General features: G+C 34.3%; 1 protein-coding gene across 1 annotated transcript in view; it reads right to left on the bottom strand.

Annotated features, from left to right (window-relative positions):
• Nucleotides 1-14,195, bottom strand: part of LOC113226899 (zinc finger and SCAN domain-containing protein 21-like) — a 108,952-nt gene that overhangs the window by 30,428 nt on the left and 64,329 nt on the right. The window contains exons 2-5 of the mRNA XM_026459697.1: nucleotides 10,292-10,402; nucleotides 9,670-9,841; nucleotides 4,754-5,017; nucleotides 4,338-4,507 (exon numbers count right to left, since the gene is read on the bottom strand). Of these exons, the coding sequence (XP_026315482.1) occupies nucleotides 4,338-4,507; nucleotides 4,754-5,017; nucleotides 9,670-9,841; nucleotides 10,292-10,402 (717 nt within the window). The remainder of the gene's footprint in view (nucleotides 1-4,337; nucleotides 4,508-4,753; nucleotides 5,018-9,669; nucleotides 9,842-10,291; nucleotides 10,403-14,195) is intronic.

Raw genomic sequence — 14,195 nt, 5'->3', positions numbered from 1 at the left:
CTTATTCTGAGTTATGTAGTCTGAAATTAGCAGAATAAACTTTTAAAGAGTAAACAAACGATGATTAAGTTGGAAGAAAGGGCATTCAACTTGAAGAACTTTAAAGACATAAAGGTAAAACGTTATGAAATGAAATCTCCAAAATGCTCCAAGAACAATATTCCATATCATCTCATACGTTCACACAAGGCGTGTGAAGCCACGGTCTGTTGCGCACGCGTCTTCGGTAACGTCTTGTACGATACGGTTCGTGGTGCACGTGGGAATGTGTTTCGGAGTTCAGTTTCGGGGAAGGGAAATTAACTGGTTTTGGTGAAACTGATTAGTTTGGATTAGCTGCATTGTGTGGTTTAACTTGGGTACAAAAACATTGACCATTAAGTTAATACGAAATTTGGTATCACATAAGCAAATAAAGATAAAGTAAGTAAAAAAAAGATGCTCATATAAATAAAAGGATCGATTGTTTCTCACTGTAACAGACGTCGAAATTATACACGAAACTTTTTTAAACCGACCTATCGAATTTCACCCACTTTCCGTTAACCGAACGAGATTTATTGAAATCGGTTCACGGAAACTAGGCGAAATTCAATAAACCGGAATCATCCCCTAAATTGCCACCCTTAGAGTTGGATTCTCTTTAAATTTGACTGTGACTACCAGAGACGTATCCTTTGCACAATAAATAAATAAATAACAACTACTTGAGTTTCAAATCCACAACATGTCTAAAACAAAATCCTTACTAGAAAATCGCATTGCAATAATAGGTAAACATTAGAAAAAGTACAAAGCATACTCGAAGAAGCAAATCGCAGTTCATCAACAATTGTTCCATAAAATTGTGGTCACAGTTCTGAACACAGGGTAGTTCCCACGTTGACCTGACCCGGTAATTTATTGGCTCCTTCTACCTGACCGCACCTGCGCCTTAAGACATCAGGGTTGTCTACATGTTGGAAGTTTTTTCGTTGTTTATTACTTTACTTCCTCTTTGTTAACTGGTTACAATCCATTTCGACCGCATCGGGTTTTATTGGTAACGTTTTTAAATATGTTATTAGCGCTAATACTTGACTATTTATTGTTACGTATCGAAGTTTTAAGTAGTTGCTGATTTGTAGATTTTCCACTTACTAATCCAGATGTTAAAGCCGTGGTAGCCTCTAAAGCAGAGACCGTGGGTTTGCATTTGAGCTCGCCTGTGAGTTTTTCGGAATTTTTATGCGAAAATTAAATTTTTTTATGTGTAAATTTAATTTGAAATTTACCATACGATTTTCGGTGAAGGAAAACATCAAAATTTGCAAGTCGACGAAGGAATATCGTGCCCAGCAGTCGGACGTACAAATGGGTTTATGTTGAATACAGGTGTTTCTTTATACCTATGTAAAACGGCATTAATAGTTATTTTATTTACATGTGTTTTCATCTTTCAGATTTTATATTTTATGTTAACTCATATAATGTTTTTTTACAAAACCAAGTGATGGGACGAACAAGCGTACACCTGGTGGTAAGTGACACGCCGCTTTTGTCCAGAATAGTTGCAGTGCTGCTCAGAGCTTTAAATCACAAAGATCTGAGGGGCACTGCCACTGCGCCTGTCGAAAGGACGCATTAGTTGATAAGTCACATGTGCCTGTAATTTCACCAGCACCCTTACCCTTATTTCAGTTTACCTTTGAAGAACTGAGAGTATAGTTGTAAAACATGCGTTTTGTTACTTCTCAAGATACAGGTAGCAGCCCTGTGCTCACTCACCGTCACTGTAGTATGATTTTCTTAAGTCTTGGGACACATGAGGTCATAGTTAAAGAAGTAAAAACTAAAGGTGGGGCGTTATGGGAACTGAACACGGTAACATCACACTGTAAGTGCGCACCAAGCCTTACTGACTTGTAATTTAGTATTTTGAATAAATTAGCACTTACTACGTTTTAGTTTTCCTATTAACATTGCTTAATTGTTTCATTTGATATGTCATAATATACGTACATATGTTTTTGCTTTCGTCATTTTTTTGCATGATAGCACGTTTCAAGTTAATTAAAATTTTATTATAGTATTTGAATACCTTTAGCAATAACATTAATATAAAAGCTAAAAAATATAATAATGGAGTTAACTGTGTAGATGAATAATGTTTTATTTCCAAATTAAGGTTTCTGCTATAGGAAATTCAAATTGCGTAAGGATTTGCTCCATAGACTTTTCTTAATTAAATAATAAGTGCGCATTTCACTTCCATCTCACCTGATGAAAAGTGCATGCACTCCTAAATAATGCATATTCAGGGAATAAGTCTGCAGTCAGAGAATTCCACTCCACACCCGTTCGCCATATAAATATGGAAGATATAGGGGTGGAACCCCAGCCTACGTTTAGTCCCCCGATGATGGAAAAGGGAAGACTTTAAATCGTGCAATTTATGCGAAATTTACTAATTCTATTGGATAATCTTTTGAACAAGATTCTTCAACCATAGACCTTATGACAACTCTTTACAAAGCCTCCACCTTTAAAAGGAAACATCGACACGATAAGAAGAAAATGAAAATTGTTTCCTTTCGATTATGGATAGTTCCATTTTGTTCTTTTTATAATATCAAGTGACAGGACGAACGAGTTGTGGATTTGGTGTAAGTGAGACACTTACCCATACAGTTGCAGACATCTCAAAGCCTTAACGCCCATCTCCCTGAGTCCTAAAGTTGACAAATACCACGTGCTTATAATTTCACTTTAACCGTTCAAAACTGAAATAGGCAAGGTGACAATACTTTCTTGGACTGCTAAAAAAGTGTCAAAGTCTTGTAGTGATAGGATTTTGTCTATTTAATAAACAAATTATAAGTTCACCTTAAGAACTTATCGATTGCAACTAGGAATTATTGATTGCATACAATCACGGATACAAAGCACAACGTGACTTCGTAACATGACAATATCATGAAAAAATCCAATTATATGTTCAAAGCATTTTCATTGAAGGATATACTTCACTTCAGGCATGTGAATTATAGAAAAAAAAAAACAATAATGGCACTATTGTCCATTGCATCAAGGATGTCTTGTTTTTTACAAGAGTTTTGCAAAACAATTATCTATGTGTAAGATTCCGTGATTGAGTAAACTAGTTACAATGGGATATGAATATCGCAATCTTATCATGGCGTATTTATGTTTCTTTGATATTTTTTTAAGTTTTCCTTGTTCTTATATAAGAATATAAGAACACTGGCTTATAGTTCAAGAGAACTGTAAGTCAGAATTGCCTATTATGTGGTATGTGGAATTTGATTTCATTGTATATTAGACTAAAGTCGAAATTAGTTTCTTTGAAATGCAATACATTAACAACACTGGGTGTATAATTTAAAAAAGTGTACCTTATTTTACAGTAACCTATTTATTAAATGTTAGTCCTTATTGACATTGTATGAAAACGTTCACAATGACGACTTCACAAACAATCTCGGGTTGCTAGTTTCTTTTAATTTAAGCCTTATATGTATGCATTGTTCTAGAAAATTGAAATTTTTTGAACTATACTTAAATTATAGACTTCTTGAGCTTTTGTGATTGTTGGTAATTACTTAATTTTTTTGGGTCTAAATTGTATACATTTTTTACTCTTTATAAGACCCATGTTGTAAACAAATCTTTAGCTTCTTATAACCAATCAAGTACCAAAGTATTGACCCCAAAGAAGGACGAAGAAATGGGAGTTGAGCTAATTGAAGTAAACACAAAATCTTCAATGTGATTTTCAAATTACTCCCCCATTTTAAGCAACCTACGACCTGTTCCCACGATCACGGTCCAAGACACAAGACTTTTCCGCCCCGTTGCGCTTACGACGACCACGCACTGAACTATGGCTTTGTGTGAACTACATTCAATACCAAAACAAAGGCAGTTATGGCTACATGAAAGTTGAGAAAGGAGTTGCATAACTCATAACACCGCAGCAAAAAATACAGAAATAAAGATAACAGTATAATAGTAAAGAAATTTCGTGAAATTATTAATATTTTGTTGAAAGTGCAATAAGGTCATAAAGATTTTAAAATTATTGAAGTAACTATAAGCAAATGAACAGCTGGAGTAGTAAATGGAAAACAACATAGTCGGGTCTTTGTCACTGATAAATTGAACTGAAAACTATATTTCTAACGATAAATTTCTTACTTTTCCCTGTCTTTTTAATTATTTATCGAATCTGTTTCTCTTTTTTCGTTTCTATCTCAAACATTAGTATCGGAATTTTCTTTCTTATCTAGAATACAAGCTACGCATAGTCTATTGAACAATATAAATAAATAACTTACCTTAATATGTGTCATTCGATGGTAATACAAATTGGAACTGGCTGTAAATCTCTTTCCGCAGTGTTGACATTGATGAGGTTTTTCACCGGAATGTATTCTTCTATGGGTGTTAAGACTACTTGACGTACTGAATCCCTTGTTGCAGACCATACAAACATGCGGTTTTTCACCTAAAATAATTATATACATTTTTATCAACAAAGTTTGTATCAGTATAAGTATCTATATGCCTATTTGGCAAAACAACATAATTTGATGCCTATAAAATTTATTCCATACAACAATTATCGTCAACTAGAAATATGTAACTAATGTGAAATAATCTAAAACACTAAGCATAGTAAACGAAAGAATTGAAAGTCACGTCACTATTGTGTAGTACTGAATGAATGGTAAAGAAAATGTACTTGACATACCTGTGTGTGTTCTCATATGTCTCTTCAATAACGAAGGTCTATCAAAGGCCTTTCCACAGACTTCACAAGGTAACAGCGCTCTCTCTGATTTCGCAGGCCTTCTTTGAATCTTAGGAGTCATCTCTAAGATCTCACTCGAACCGACTGATGACGATGTGAGAGAATCTCCTGAGACCGATTTGTGTTCATCCTCAGTTCCCGATGGTGGCGATATTGGTAATAATACCCGGGATAAGAGAGAAGTGGATAGGTCTAATGGAGAATCTGAGAATAGAAAATAGAATTTCATTAAGTAATTTGAATAAATCGTCACAGAGTGTTACGAGTTATTGCTAGTTAAAATTGCTTTTAAAGCGATTCGACTACAAACAAAATATGTTGTCATAAAATTAACCGGGTGATCAAGTGATCCAATCTAGTCGATATTTAGAGCGGATATAATGACAACCGTAAAAACCATATGAATGTCTTAACGCAATATTTATGTTTATACCATCCTGTCGTCTCTGTTTCTCAATTATTAACAGAAAACTATTATTTGAGCTATGCGGGTTCGATCACCAGTTATAATCTATTGAGATTGGCAATAAATCTTAGGAGCTGAAGTCTCTGTCGTAAGATGGAGAAGTTTAATTAGTCGCAGCGTGTTTCTATTCCAGATCAACGGATATGTATATTCGTTATCCGGTGCACGGATAGGTATATTTCAAGATCGGAGGATAGGAAATACTCTATATGGCGCGGGAACTAGACAGATGGTAGTAAGATACTATCTTGTGCGTCTTTGCGTTCTCTATTTGCGAATTCACCGACAACCTTGCTAAGAATTTTGTTAAAAGCATCTATTTCTTCAATATCATCAATTATGTGTTCAACTTTTTTTTTTGTTTTGATAGCGGCTTTATTCACAAAGTTCGTAAGTCGTATGCATTTTTATAAAGTACATCCGTCGACAGCTGCGTTGGAATAATCGATATGGTCTCAGTGCCGATCGGATCGGTCTGCATTGAAGCAAACGAAGCCGCTTTCGTTATCGATTCATATGTAACTTAACTGGTCGGTAAAAGGTTTGTTTATAATAATAAAGAGATTGCTACTGCAACATTGGATTTAGTACCTTGCTTCAAATTTAAGTATTTTTAAAGGACTTGATTAAATTTTAAATAATATAAGAATTAAATAAAAAAAATACTTCCAAAAAAGTGCTATAATGCAACGGTATCTAATAAAAAATTAATTACAGTTAATAGAAAAAAAATCTTAATATTAAATTTGTTTGAACTAGAACAACAGATCTTTCAACTCTTCAGACTACGTTAAAACTGTTTTTGGCATTATAAAGTATTCAAGCATTCAAGAAAATTATTTACATTCAAGCGTTTTTCAAGGATCGTACTTAAACCCGTAGTCTCATACCAACTACGTTTCAAAAGGAACAATATCTCACGTTCCACTATCACCAGCAGTTCATCACACACTGGCCATTGCCTAACGCGATAAAAAAGCAATCATGACGGCCGACTACCGAACCGAGACGCCTGCGCAGGAATGTCCTTTGATGCGCCGACCGGACTAGTATGGGAAACGATATTCGCCGATGCGATAGCGTGAATTTTATTTCACTCTGAATTTAATCTGTTAAGTTATGGATGTAATAATTACGTTAGTTTTTAAGTTCATTGTTGTTGTTGTTGAACATGAGTATGGGCAGGGTTTAAGCCTACTCAATAGCCCCTTGGAACAAGTTTGATAATTTGACTATCTAAAAATCTTTGTTTCAAACAACATGTACAGCGTTCAGGTGAAAATACTTATTTACAACGGCTTAGTTAGGATAGTATTCAAATGTGGAAGTATGGTGAGGCGACCCCACAATGCTGTTAACTCACTGTATTTGGAACGTGTCCAAAAGCTCTTTTTATGGGAGGTTATCTTTCTTTATTGGTCTTTCTAAAAGAAACTCTAATCATGCGACAGGAGATTTGAGCATTTTAAAATTTCGCCTCTTTCGAAGTGCAGAGAACTATTAGATATGGTTTTCCTTTATTAGATTATTCGTAATAAGGTTCTGTCCTCATCTGTTTGGTAATTTAAATTTTAAGGTTCCCGACACACTTCCGAGATTTTACATAATGCTTTTTCACTCACCAAAACTGGGTTCCAACTCCCCCGTAGTTCGTAAGTCTAATTTATATAATGCCTGCTTCAAACATGCAGAATTTTTCGTTGACTCATTGTTGGGTTTCAGAAACAAAATTCTTAATTTTCTTTATTCGGGCAACAGATACTAAATAAGAAACATAGCAACGTTTCTTATTTAGCCGCTCACGCGATGCGCTCCTCCTACCGCAAAATGGTGGCTATTTGGTTTCGCAAATTAGAAAAGCATTCGGTTTAAATACAAGTTTTTATAAATAAAAATTATTATTCTGCATTGCTAAATAAATACCCTCTGTACTATCAACAAAAACATCTCAAATAAAATGCAGTAATACACCGCAAATCCTGCACTTAAAAAGCACTAATGAAATTTTTGGTGTACCTGGATAAATATGATAATATTCCGTTTGAGTGGTTCTAACGTTTACCATGTAATTACTCCTTAAAGTATAGTTTATAAACATTTATATTCAGGGTAAACTTAAAAAACGCTACTTACGGTATGTTTTCAATAAATAAACACCGAAATCACCAGCCCAAACAATAACACACACGATTGTCGTGACGTATTTTTGAAGTTGTTTATTTTTTTTAATGCCAGACCCAGGCATTAAAAACTTTATGGTTTGCTAGAGTAGTTACCGAAATAGCAATTAAAATTAGTTCTTTTACCTGTTAAAACTTCGATATCCGATAAATCGGTATAAAATCATCACCGGCACCGCTAGGTGTGGTATGCGTCTACGGCTGCATGTATCGCGTGAGCGGTTATTCTCTGAATTGTGTTGTGTAATCTACTTTTAAAAAAATCTTCCTAAGTTATTATTTTTTTAATCTTAAAATTATTCTTGGTGCTTTAAATAAACACTGTTTAAATATTTTTTTTCTATGAGGCGCCTATAATTGATGAACCTATAATTAGTTACGCAATTAAACTAAGTTTTTGAAATGTATTAATACCTACATGAACTTTTAAAGTAACCGTTGGTGTGCCTAATAAATAAATATAGTATGATTACGTAGAGAGGTAAAACGAGAGGAATACCAATAATAACGTACAGTGACCAAATAAAGAAGAACACCAAGGTGAGCGGTTATAAAGAGGTCAAGAAGCCGTGGATTGGAGGAGGCTACGCCTACAAGTGCCTGGCTCTTAAATATAATAATGAAAGGCGATCAATTTCATGACGGTTTCCTGGTAACACTTAATAACTAAGTACACTCTAACAAGGTCATTTGATATTTTATAAGCTTAATGGGAGCAAAAATACATTTTAAGCTGTAATTTATGAAATGTAAAAGCGTGGCAAGCATGTAAAGCCGAGCTTAAACATTTACGTGCCAATTAAACTTCCTTATAATATCTTAATCAGATTCAGTTTACGATGCAAGAAATCAACCTCGTATTGAGTATAAGGCGTAAAAGAAAATTCTTTTAGGTTAATGTATGGAGATAATTAGCTTTTCATCACTATTTTATGAGAAAATAAAATCAGATAAGACTAGCGAGTTTATATCAGACTTTGTTGCAAATAAATACTCGTATGTGGACGTGGCGAACATAGTGTAGGTAATAAAGAGTTAAAGATAGGTAATATAATTAGTGTTACGTCGAAGAAACACAGATCTTCTATAAATGTAAGAGATGCCATTACAAACACAATAAAGGGTAAACTATGCTATATAGAATAACTGATGGAAATGAGTTCTGGATTAAAAACTATACTCCCTCTGACCAAATAGAGTGACGATCTGCAATAGCTGGCAGAAAATGCATGCGATAATCCGAGAACTGGACTGCTGATGATGATGATGCTATAAGGTGCACTGAAACCTAACACTTGTAAAAAGCTACAAGACTATCCAACCAGAGAAATCGCTCTTTTAGCGCCCTTGCAAGTAAGTAACATTTACATATATTATCACACATTTAAAAATGAATAATTGTTTGTATGTTTGGTTCATATGCGTTCCATTATTATTCAGGTGACTGCGATAAAAGTTTTGTGTGTCGTTGTGCCTATACCGCCAAAAGTTTTTGAAGTATTAGATCCAGTAAAGGCCTACTTTTTCACGAGTTAAATACTTACTATATTTATACTTTGTTAGCTAGTGTTCAATAAAAAAAGAAGCAAGTAAAATATTTCATTGCTATTTCATGTTTGTGAACAAAGCGTTTACTAGAAGATTTTGCCGGCCCATCACTTTAAATTTAGCACTTCAAATTATTTAGTACCCGGTCCAGTAATAAACATGTGTTTGTTCCGTATGCACTAGCGATTGATCTACTTTCTCTTTAACGTTTTTGCTAGCGCCACTTTATAATTAATTAAAATATTAAGGCGTATATGTGCCCACATAGACATGGCATGTTTGTAACGGTGAGCAATTTAGGAAATGGCTGTCGAAATTAAAATTGGTCGTGGTTTTAGGAATTTGGCTTTTCACTTTTAATTTGCTTTGAGTTAAATCGAATTTATGCTCTAATTTTAATTCCGCGCTTTCACAGTTTTCTTAGGTAACTGTTTATGTTTCTTAAAAAAACATTATTTAGATATTTTGCTGTAACAATAATTTTCGTCGTTTTGATATAGTTATCACATAACATTTAAATTGTGTAAAGTGTTAATTAGCAACAAGGAAATTTTTAGTGAGTCTCTTTCTTGTGTTTGTTATTTTGTTGACCGATAATTTGAAATGTATTTAAATTAAAATTTGGTACCGTCAAAATCAAGACGATAATTTAATATCCTCACCTTCTAATATTGAGTCCATGGTCTGTCTATATAAGTTATTCCTCATCTTCACAAAGAACATTTCCTCAGGTCTTTCGGGAAGGTAGTACACTACCAGCTCTGTATGGGCTGACACTGGTTTGACGGCTTCATAGACTGGTTCGCCTTTTACTTTTGTGCAGACTAGGTTTACCTGGACAAGTATTGAATGGTTTCGTGAGTATTTCCACACACTTTACTCCTTTATGAACCAAAAGGAGTAAAGATCAGTTTTGTTTGTTATATGAACTAAGCGGAAATATCTAAGTATAATAATATCTAAATATGATTGGTTACTGTAACATTGCTTTCCTCAGATTCGCTTTTGTAAATAATGGTCCAAAATCTCTGGGGCAAACGTATTGAAGCTACAATCTATAACGTTCTGTAGATTAAAATATGATCAAAATATTTGCTAGTCTGTTTTGTAATTTGAATAATGAATCGATAATTTTCATTATACACATAATTTAAATACGATTTCTAAGATGCGCTTTAATTTCTTCGGTGGGTACACAGCGAAATGTAAAGTAAAAAAAAACATCAAATATCAATTATAGAACTTTTTGCTTAACCTTAATTTGGAAGTGAAAAGTATACTCACTTGTGGTCCATAATTTTCTGAAACGCGCAGAAATCGAACCCAGTTACAGTGACGAACTTGTATTCCTCCAGACGTGCAAACTTCATCAAAGAGGCCAAATCGATGACGAATCTGTAAAGAATAAAAAAATGTTAAGAAAAAGAAGGAGAAAACGTTTTGTATGTAGTTTGTCACAAACATTTAAAAGTCAGCTCCAACATATGACATATAAATTGTACATTCGTGCTTTTAACGTTATTTATTAACACAACTTTTACTTCTAAATATGGAAATTTGTTTATGGTGTTTGAATACTCAGCCTTATTGTATAAGAATGTTAGTAATTAGACCAAGAATTTCCCTTGTATGTGTGTAATTTAGAGCCCTACTCTGCGGCGGCTTGTACATGTGAATTTATATCTTTCTAACGATGTAGAAAAATATCGTTATGTAACCTACATGTTGAACAAGGTTTACAATCCCTAAGAAACATGCGAAATCCCCAATCTACATTGGGTCAGCCTGGTACATGGGAGGTTTATTGCGTTGACAATCGTAATGATGAAGATGATGTGGAATATAAAACAAAAAATTGTCATTTTCTGTTGGATTTTTTATTTATTTGCCAGTTTATTAATTTGACTATCTCGCCCAATAGTTATAGTATTCCGTAAGCGCTAGACGAGGAGGTCCCGGAAAAGAACTTTTCTGAATCTATTTTCTGATTTTAGGATGGGTGTTCTAGGAAGTGCCCAAGGTGAATTCCGTTGCTATAGTACTCATAGTACAGGGTATTCCCTAGTTTGAGACCAGGAATTGGTGTGGTTGTCTGGCATATTATTATTCCCCGGCAATGGCACAGTCGGCCGGGTTCAGGAACTCAGGTTCAAGAACCGGCAAACATTACGTTCTGTATTGAGCAGGACCGCCTTCCGCATTTGTGCTGGATGCGATAATAATAACGCATACACTCATTATATTATTATTATTATTATCTATATAAGAATCTCCTAAAAGGCTCTCCTAAGGCCTAAAAGATTAATTTAGAATGTTTAAGTGGGAGAGGCGATATTCCACGGCAATTTATTATTATTATTATTAATAAAAAACAAAAACAGTCAAATGTTTTCTTTACACTTGTGACGTCATCTTGCTGTGCACTGAAATAATTTTTTCAATAACCAATACAACTTTCATTTAAATTTTAATTCCCACATCAGCTTATAAGAAAACTTTTTAAAGCAATAATTTACTCCAACAAACCATAAATTATTAAGAAGCTACGATTAAATCCTCATTTCAATTACCCATTACACTTATCAAGAGATTAGACGTACTGAGTAAAATAGTTAGAGTGCAATATGCATAGCTAGATTATCGTAACGCGATGTAAATTGCGTGCGTTTCCCTAATCGGACCCCTAGACAACTTACCGAGCAGATGTGTCATTACCACAAACGTAACCTTGTAAAGTAACTGCCTACTTCTGTTCAAAAATTTATTTTCATAATTTCTTTATTCGTTAAATAAATTCAACGACCTATTACAATCAAAATTTGTAGACTTTGTAAGTCTAAGTCTGTACAAGGTTTTTTGGAAAGACTATTTGTAAATACTTACAGAGAGAAATAATGTATTTATTCATTATATATATAAAGCTACAAACCCTGACTCACTTAGAAAAATAGATACCCTGGTCGGGAAGTAAAAAATGTTCGAAATTCAAATAAACAAGATGGCCGCCATACAAATTTCAAAGCCTCTGGGTAAACCTCTAGGATAGGTAGGAGGTGCTCGAATGAATGTCATAGAGGATAAAACTGGTCAACTGCCTGGGTTAAAAAAATTCAAGATGGCGATGTCAATTGCTCAAATCCCTTTGAAAATTGGCATATGAGCGTCTCTAGGAGTTCTTGATAATAATTTGTGATCAAAATTGGTTTTTCGTCATTTTTCAATATGGCTACCATAGAAGGGTTTTTTGGCGGCAGATGAAAATTTGCTCTAATTCGATTGAAAATCGGCATGTGGGTCCCTGGGTGTTAAATAATAATTTTCGACCAAAATTTATTTTTCGTCATTTTTCAATATGGCTGCCTTACAAAATTTTTTTAAAGGTTGATAAAATTTTGCTTTAATTCTACTGAAAATCGCCATCAGGGGTTCTCTATTGGTGTTTAATAATAATTTGCAGTTAAAATTTACTTTTTGCCATTTAAAACATGGCCGCCATTAAAGAGCTACGTTAATTTTTTTTTAATCATAAGTGATGAGGCCGTAGGACGAGATCTAGCCCGAAGCGTCCGCACGCCACCTTACGTAGGTAGTATACGGGGACTAGATTTCACAATTGTTCAAAATGTAAGGCATACTTCCCGATGCAATAATATCTTGTATCTGTCTCTCTATTAGATTCTTTTTTATTGGAAGCTTGCCAAAAAGAGAAGTATTTAGGGAAAAAATGCCAGACAATCACTTCAAAATTCTGGTCTCAAACTAGGGAATTTCCTGTACTATGAGTACCAGAGTACCGATAATTCTGAAGGCAATACCCAGAATACCCTGACCAGGATCAACTTAAAAATGTTTTTTTTCATAAATTGGCTCAAATAAGGGATCGAATCTGGAACTTCAAGCGCCCATAGTACTAATCACTGTATAAAATAATACTAATAATTATAAAAAAAGTATCAATAAAATCCGTCACGTCTGTATTCAGTCATAATAAATAAATATAGTTTATCTGACGATACAGGTATTTTATTCAAATTTCTCTGTCACGTCTATAACATTCATAATCATTTTCTATGACCACGTTAGCTTTCAACTAACCGCCTTACTGAGGTTATGCATAATGACGTGAAAATTACAACGAATATGAGCGAGTCAAGTGCGCTTGCGCCGCAAGATTCAATTCCACAATTAATGGACTAGGAGTTGTAGTAGCATGTATGAGATGCGCCGGTATTTCTTATAATCTAGACGAGTAAAGTTCTGAGTTTATAAAATTCTAAATATAGCGGAATAGTAGCAGGAATTATTTGTAGTCTACTCTAGGGTACTCTATCTATTTCTATAAAAAACAGCACTGTCCTGTTTCACACTGAGGACGAATCAACGCAATTGCAGGCTTCTATATTCTATAAACGATGGTACCGTTTTCAATCAAAAGGACAGTCTGCATGTTTAAATAAAGGAAAAACAACGTTGCATTTGTGTGCATTACTACCAAAAAAGCACTTATATATACAGTGCACATGGCCTAATATGAAATCAACGTAAACGCGAATACGTGGGTGGTAGAAGAATGGAACTACACAAAGATGTTGTAAACATTTTGTTTATAAATCGTTTTGCAACACTAATCTTTGAATACGGAATGAATTTATTATCAGTAAAACTCCTTGTGAAAATCTTCCTCCAGGAAATGGCTGCCACATTACTTATTACTGTCGCCAAGCAGCAGGCAAGCATTAATGTGTTACGGGTTCATGGGACTTATCAAATTATGTTTCAGGGTGACGAGCGCAGTGAGAACGCTCCTCAGATCTTTGCCATTTAAAGCTCTAAGTGGCATACTGCAACTGTCATAGCCAGGCCTGTCGCTTATCATCAGGCGCATGACTTGTTCGTCCCGTCACTTGGTATTATATATAAAAAAAGAAATATTGCTCAATTACCTTACACGTTAAACAGAGTCGTAGAATAATTAACTCTAAGAAAACTTCGATTAATTCCCTGTCTGTCCACCGTCGGTTTTATATTACCAAACTGTGATATAATTCCCTGTAATCTTGTCCGCCGCTTCCATAATGATTATTTAACACGATCCAATATATAATAACACTGAATAGTGGTACAATATTAGTATAAATTTACATTTTTATTGCACTTTGATATATTTGGTGGTTCTTGATTATGTTCA

The sequence above is a fragment of the Hyposmocoma kahamanoa genome, unplaced genomic scaffold (genome assembly GCF_003589595.1).
Source record: "Hyposmocoma kahamanoa isolate Upper Pololo Valley unplaced genomic scaffold, ASM358959v1 202, whole genome shotgun sequence".
NCBI classification, from domain to species: domain Eukaryota; kingdom Metazoa; phylum Arthropoda; class Insecta; order Lepidoptera; family Cosmopterigidae; genus Hyposmocoma; species Hyposmocoma kahamanoa.
This window is presented reverse-complemented; position numbering and strand designations above follow the sequence as displayed.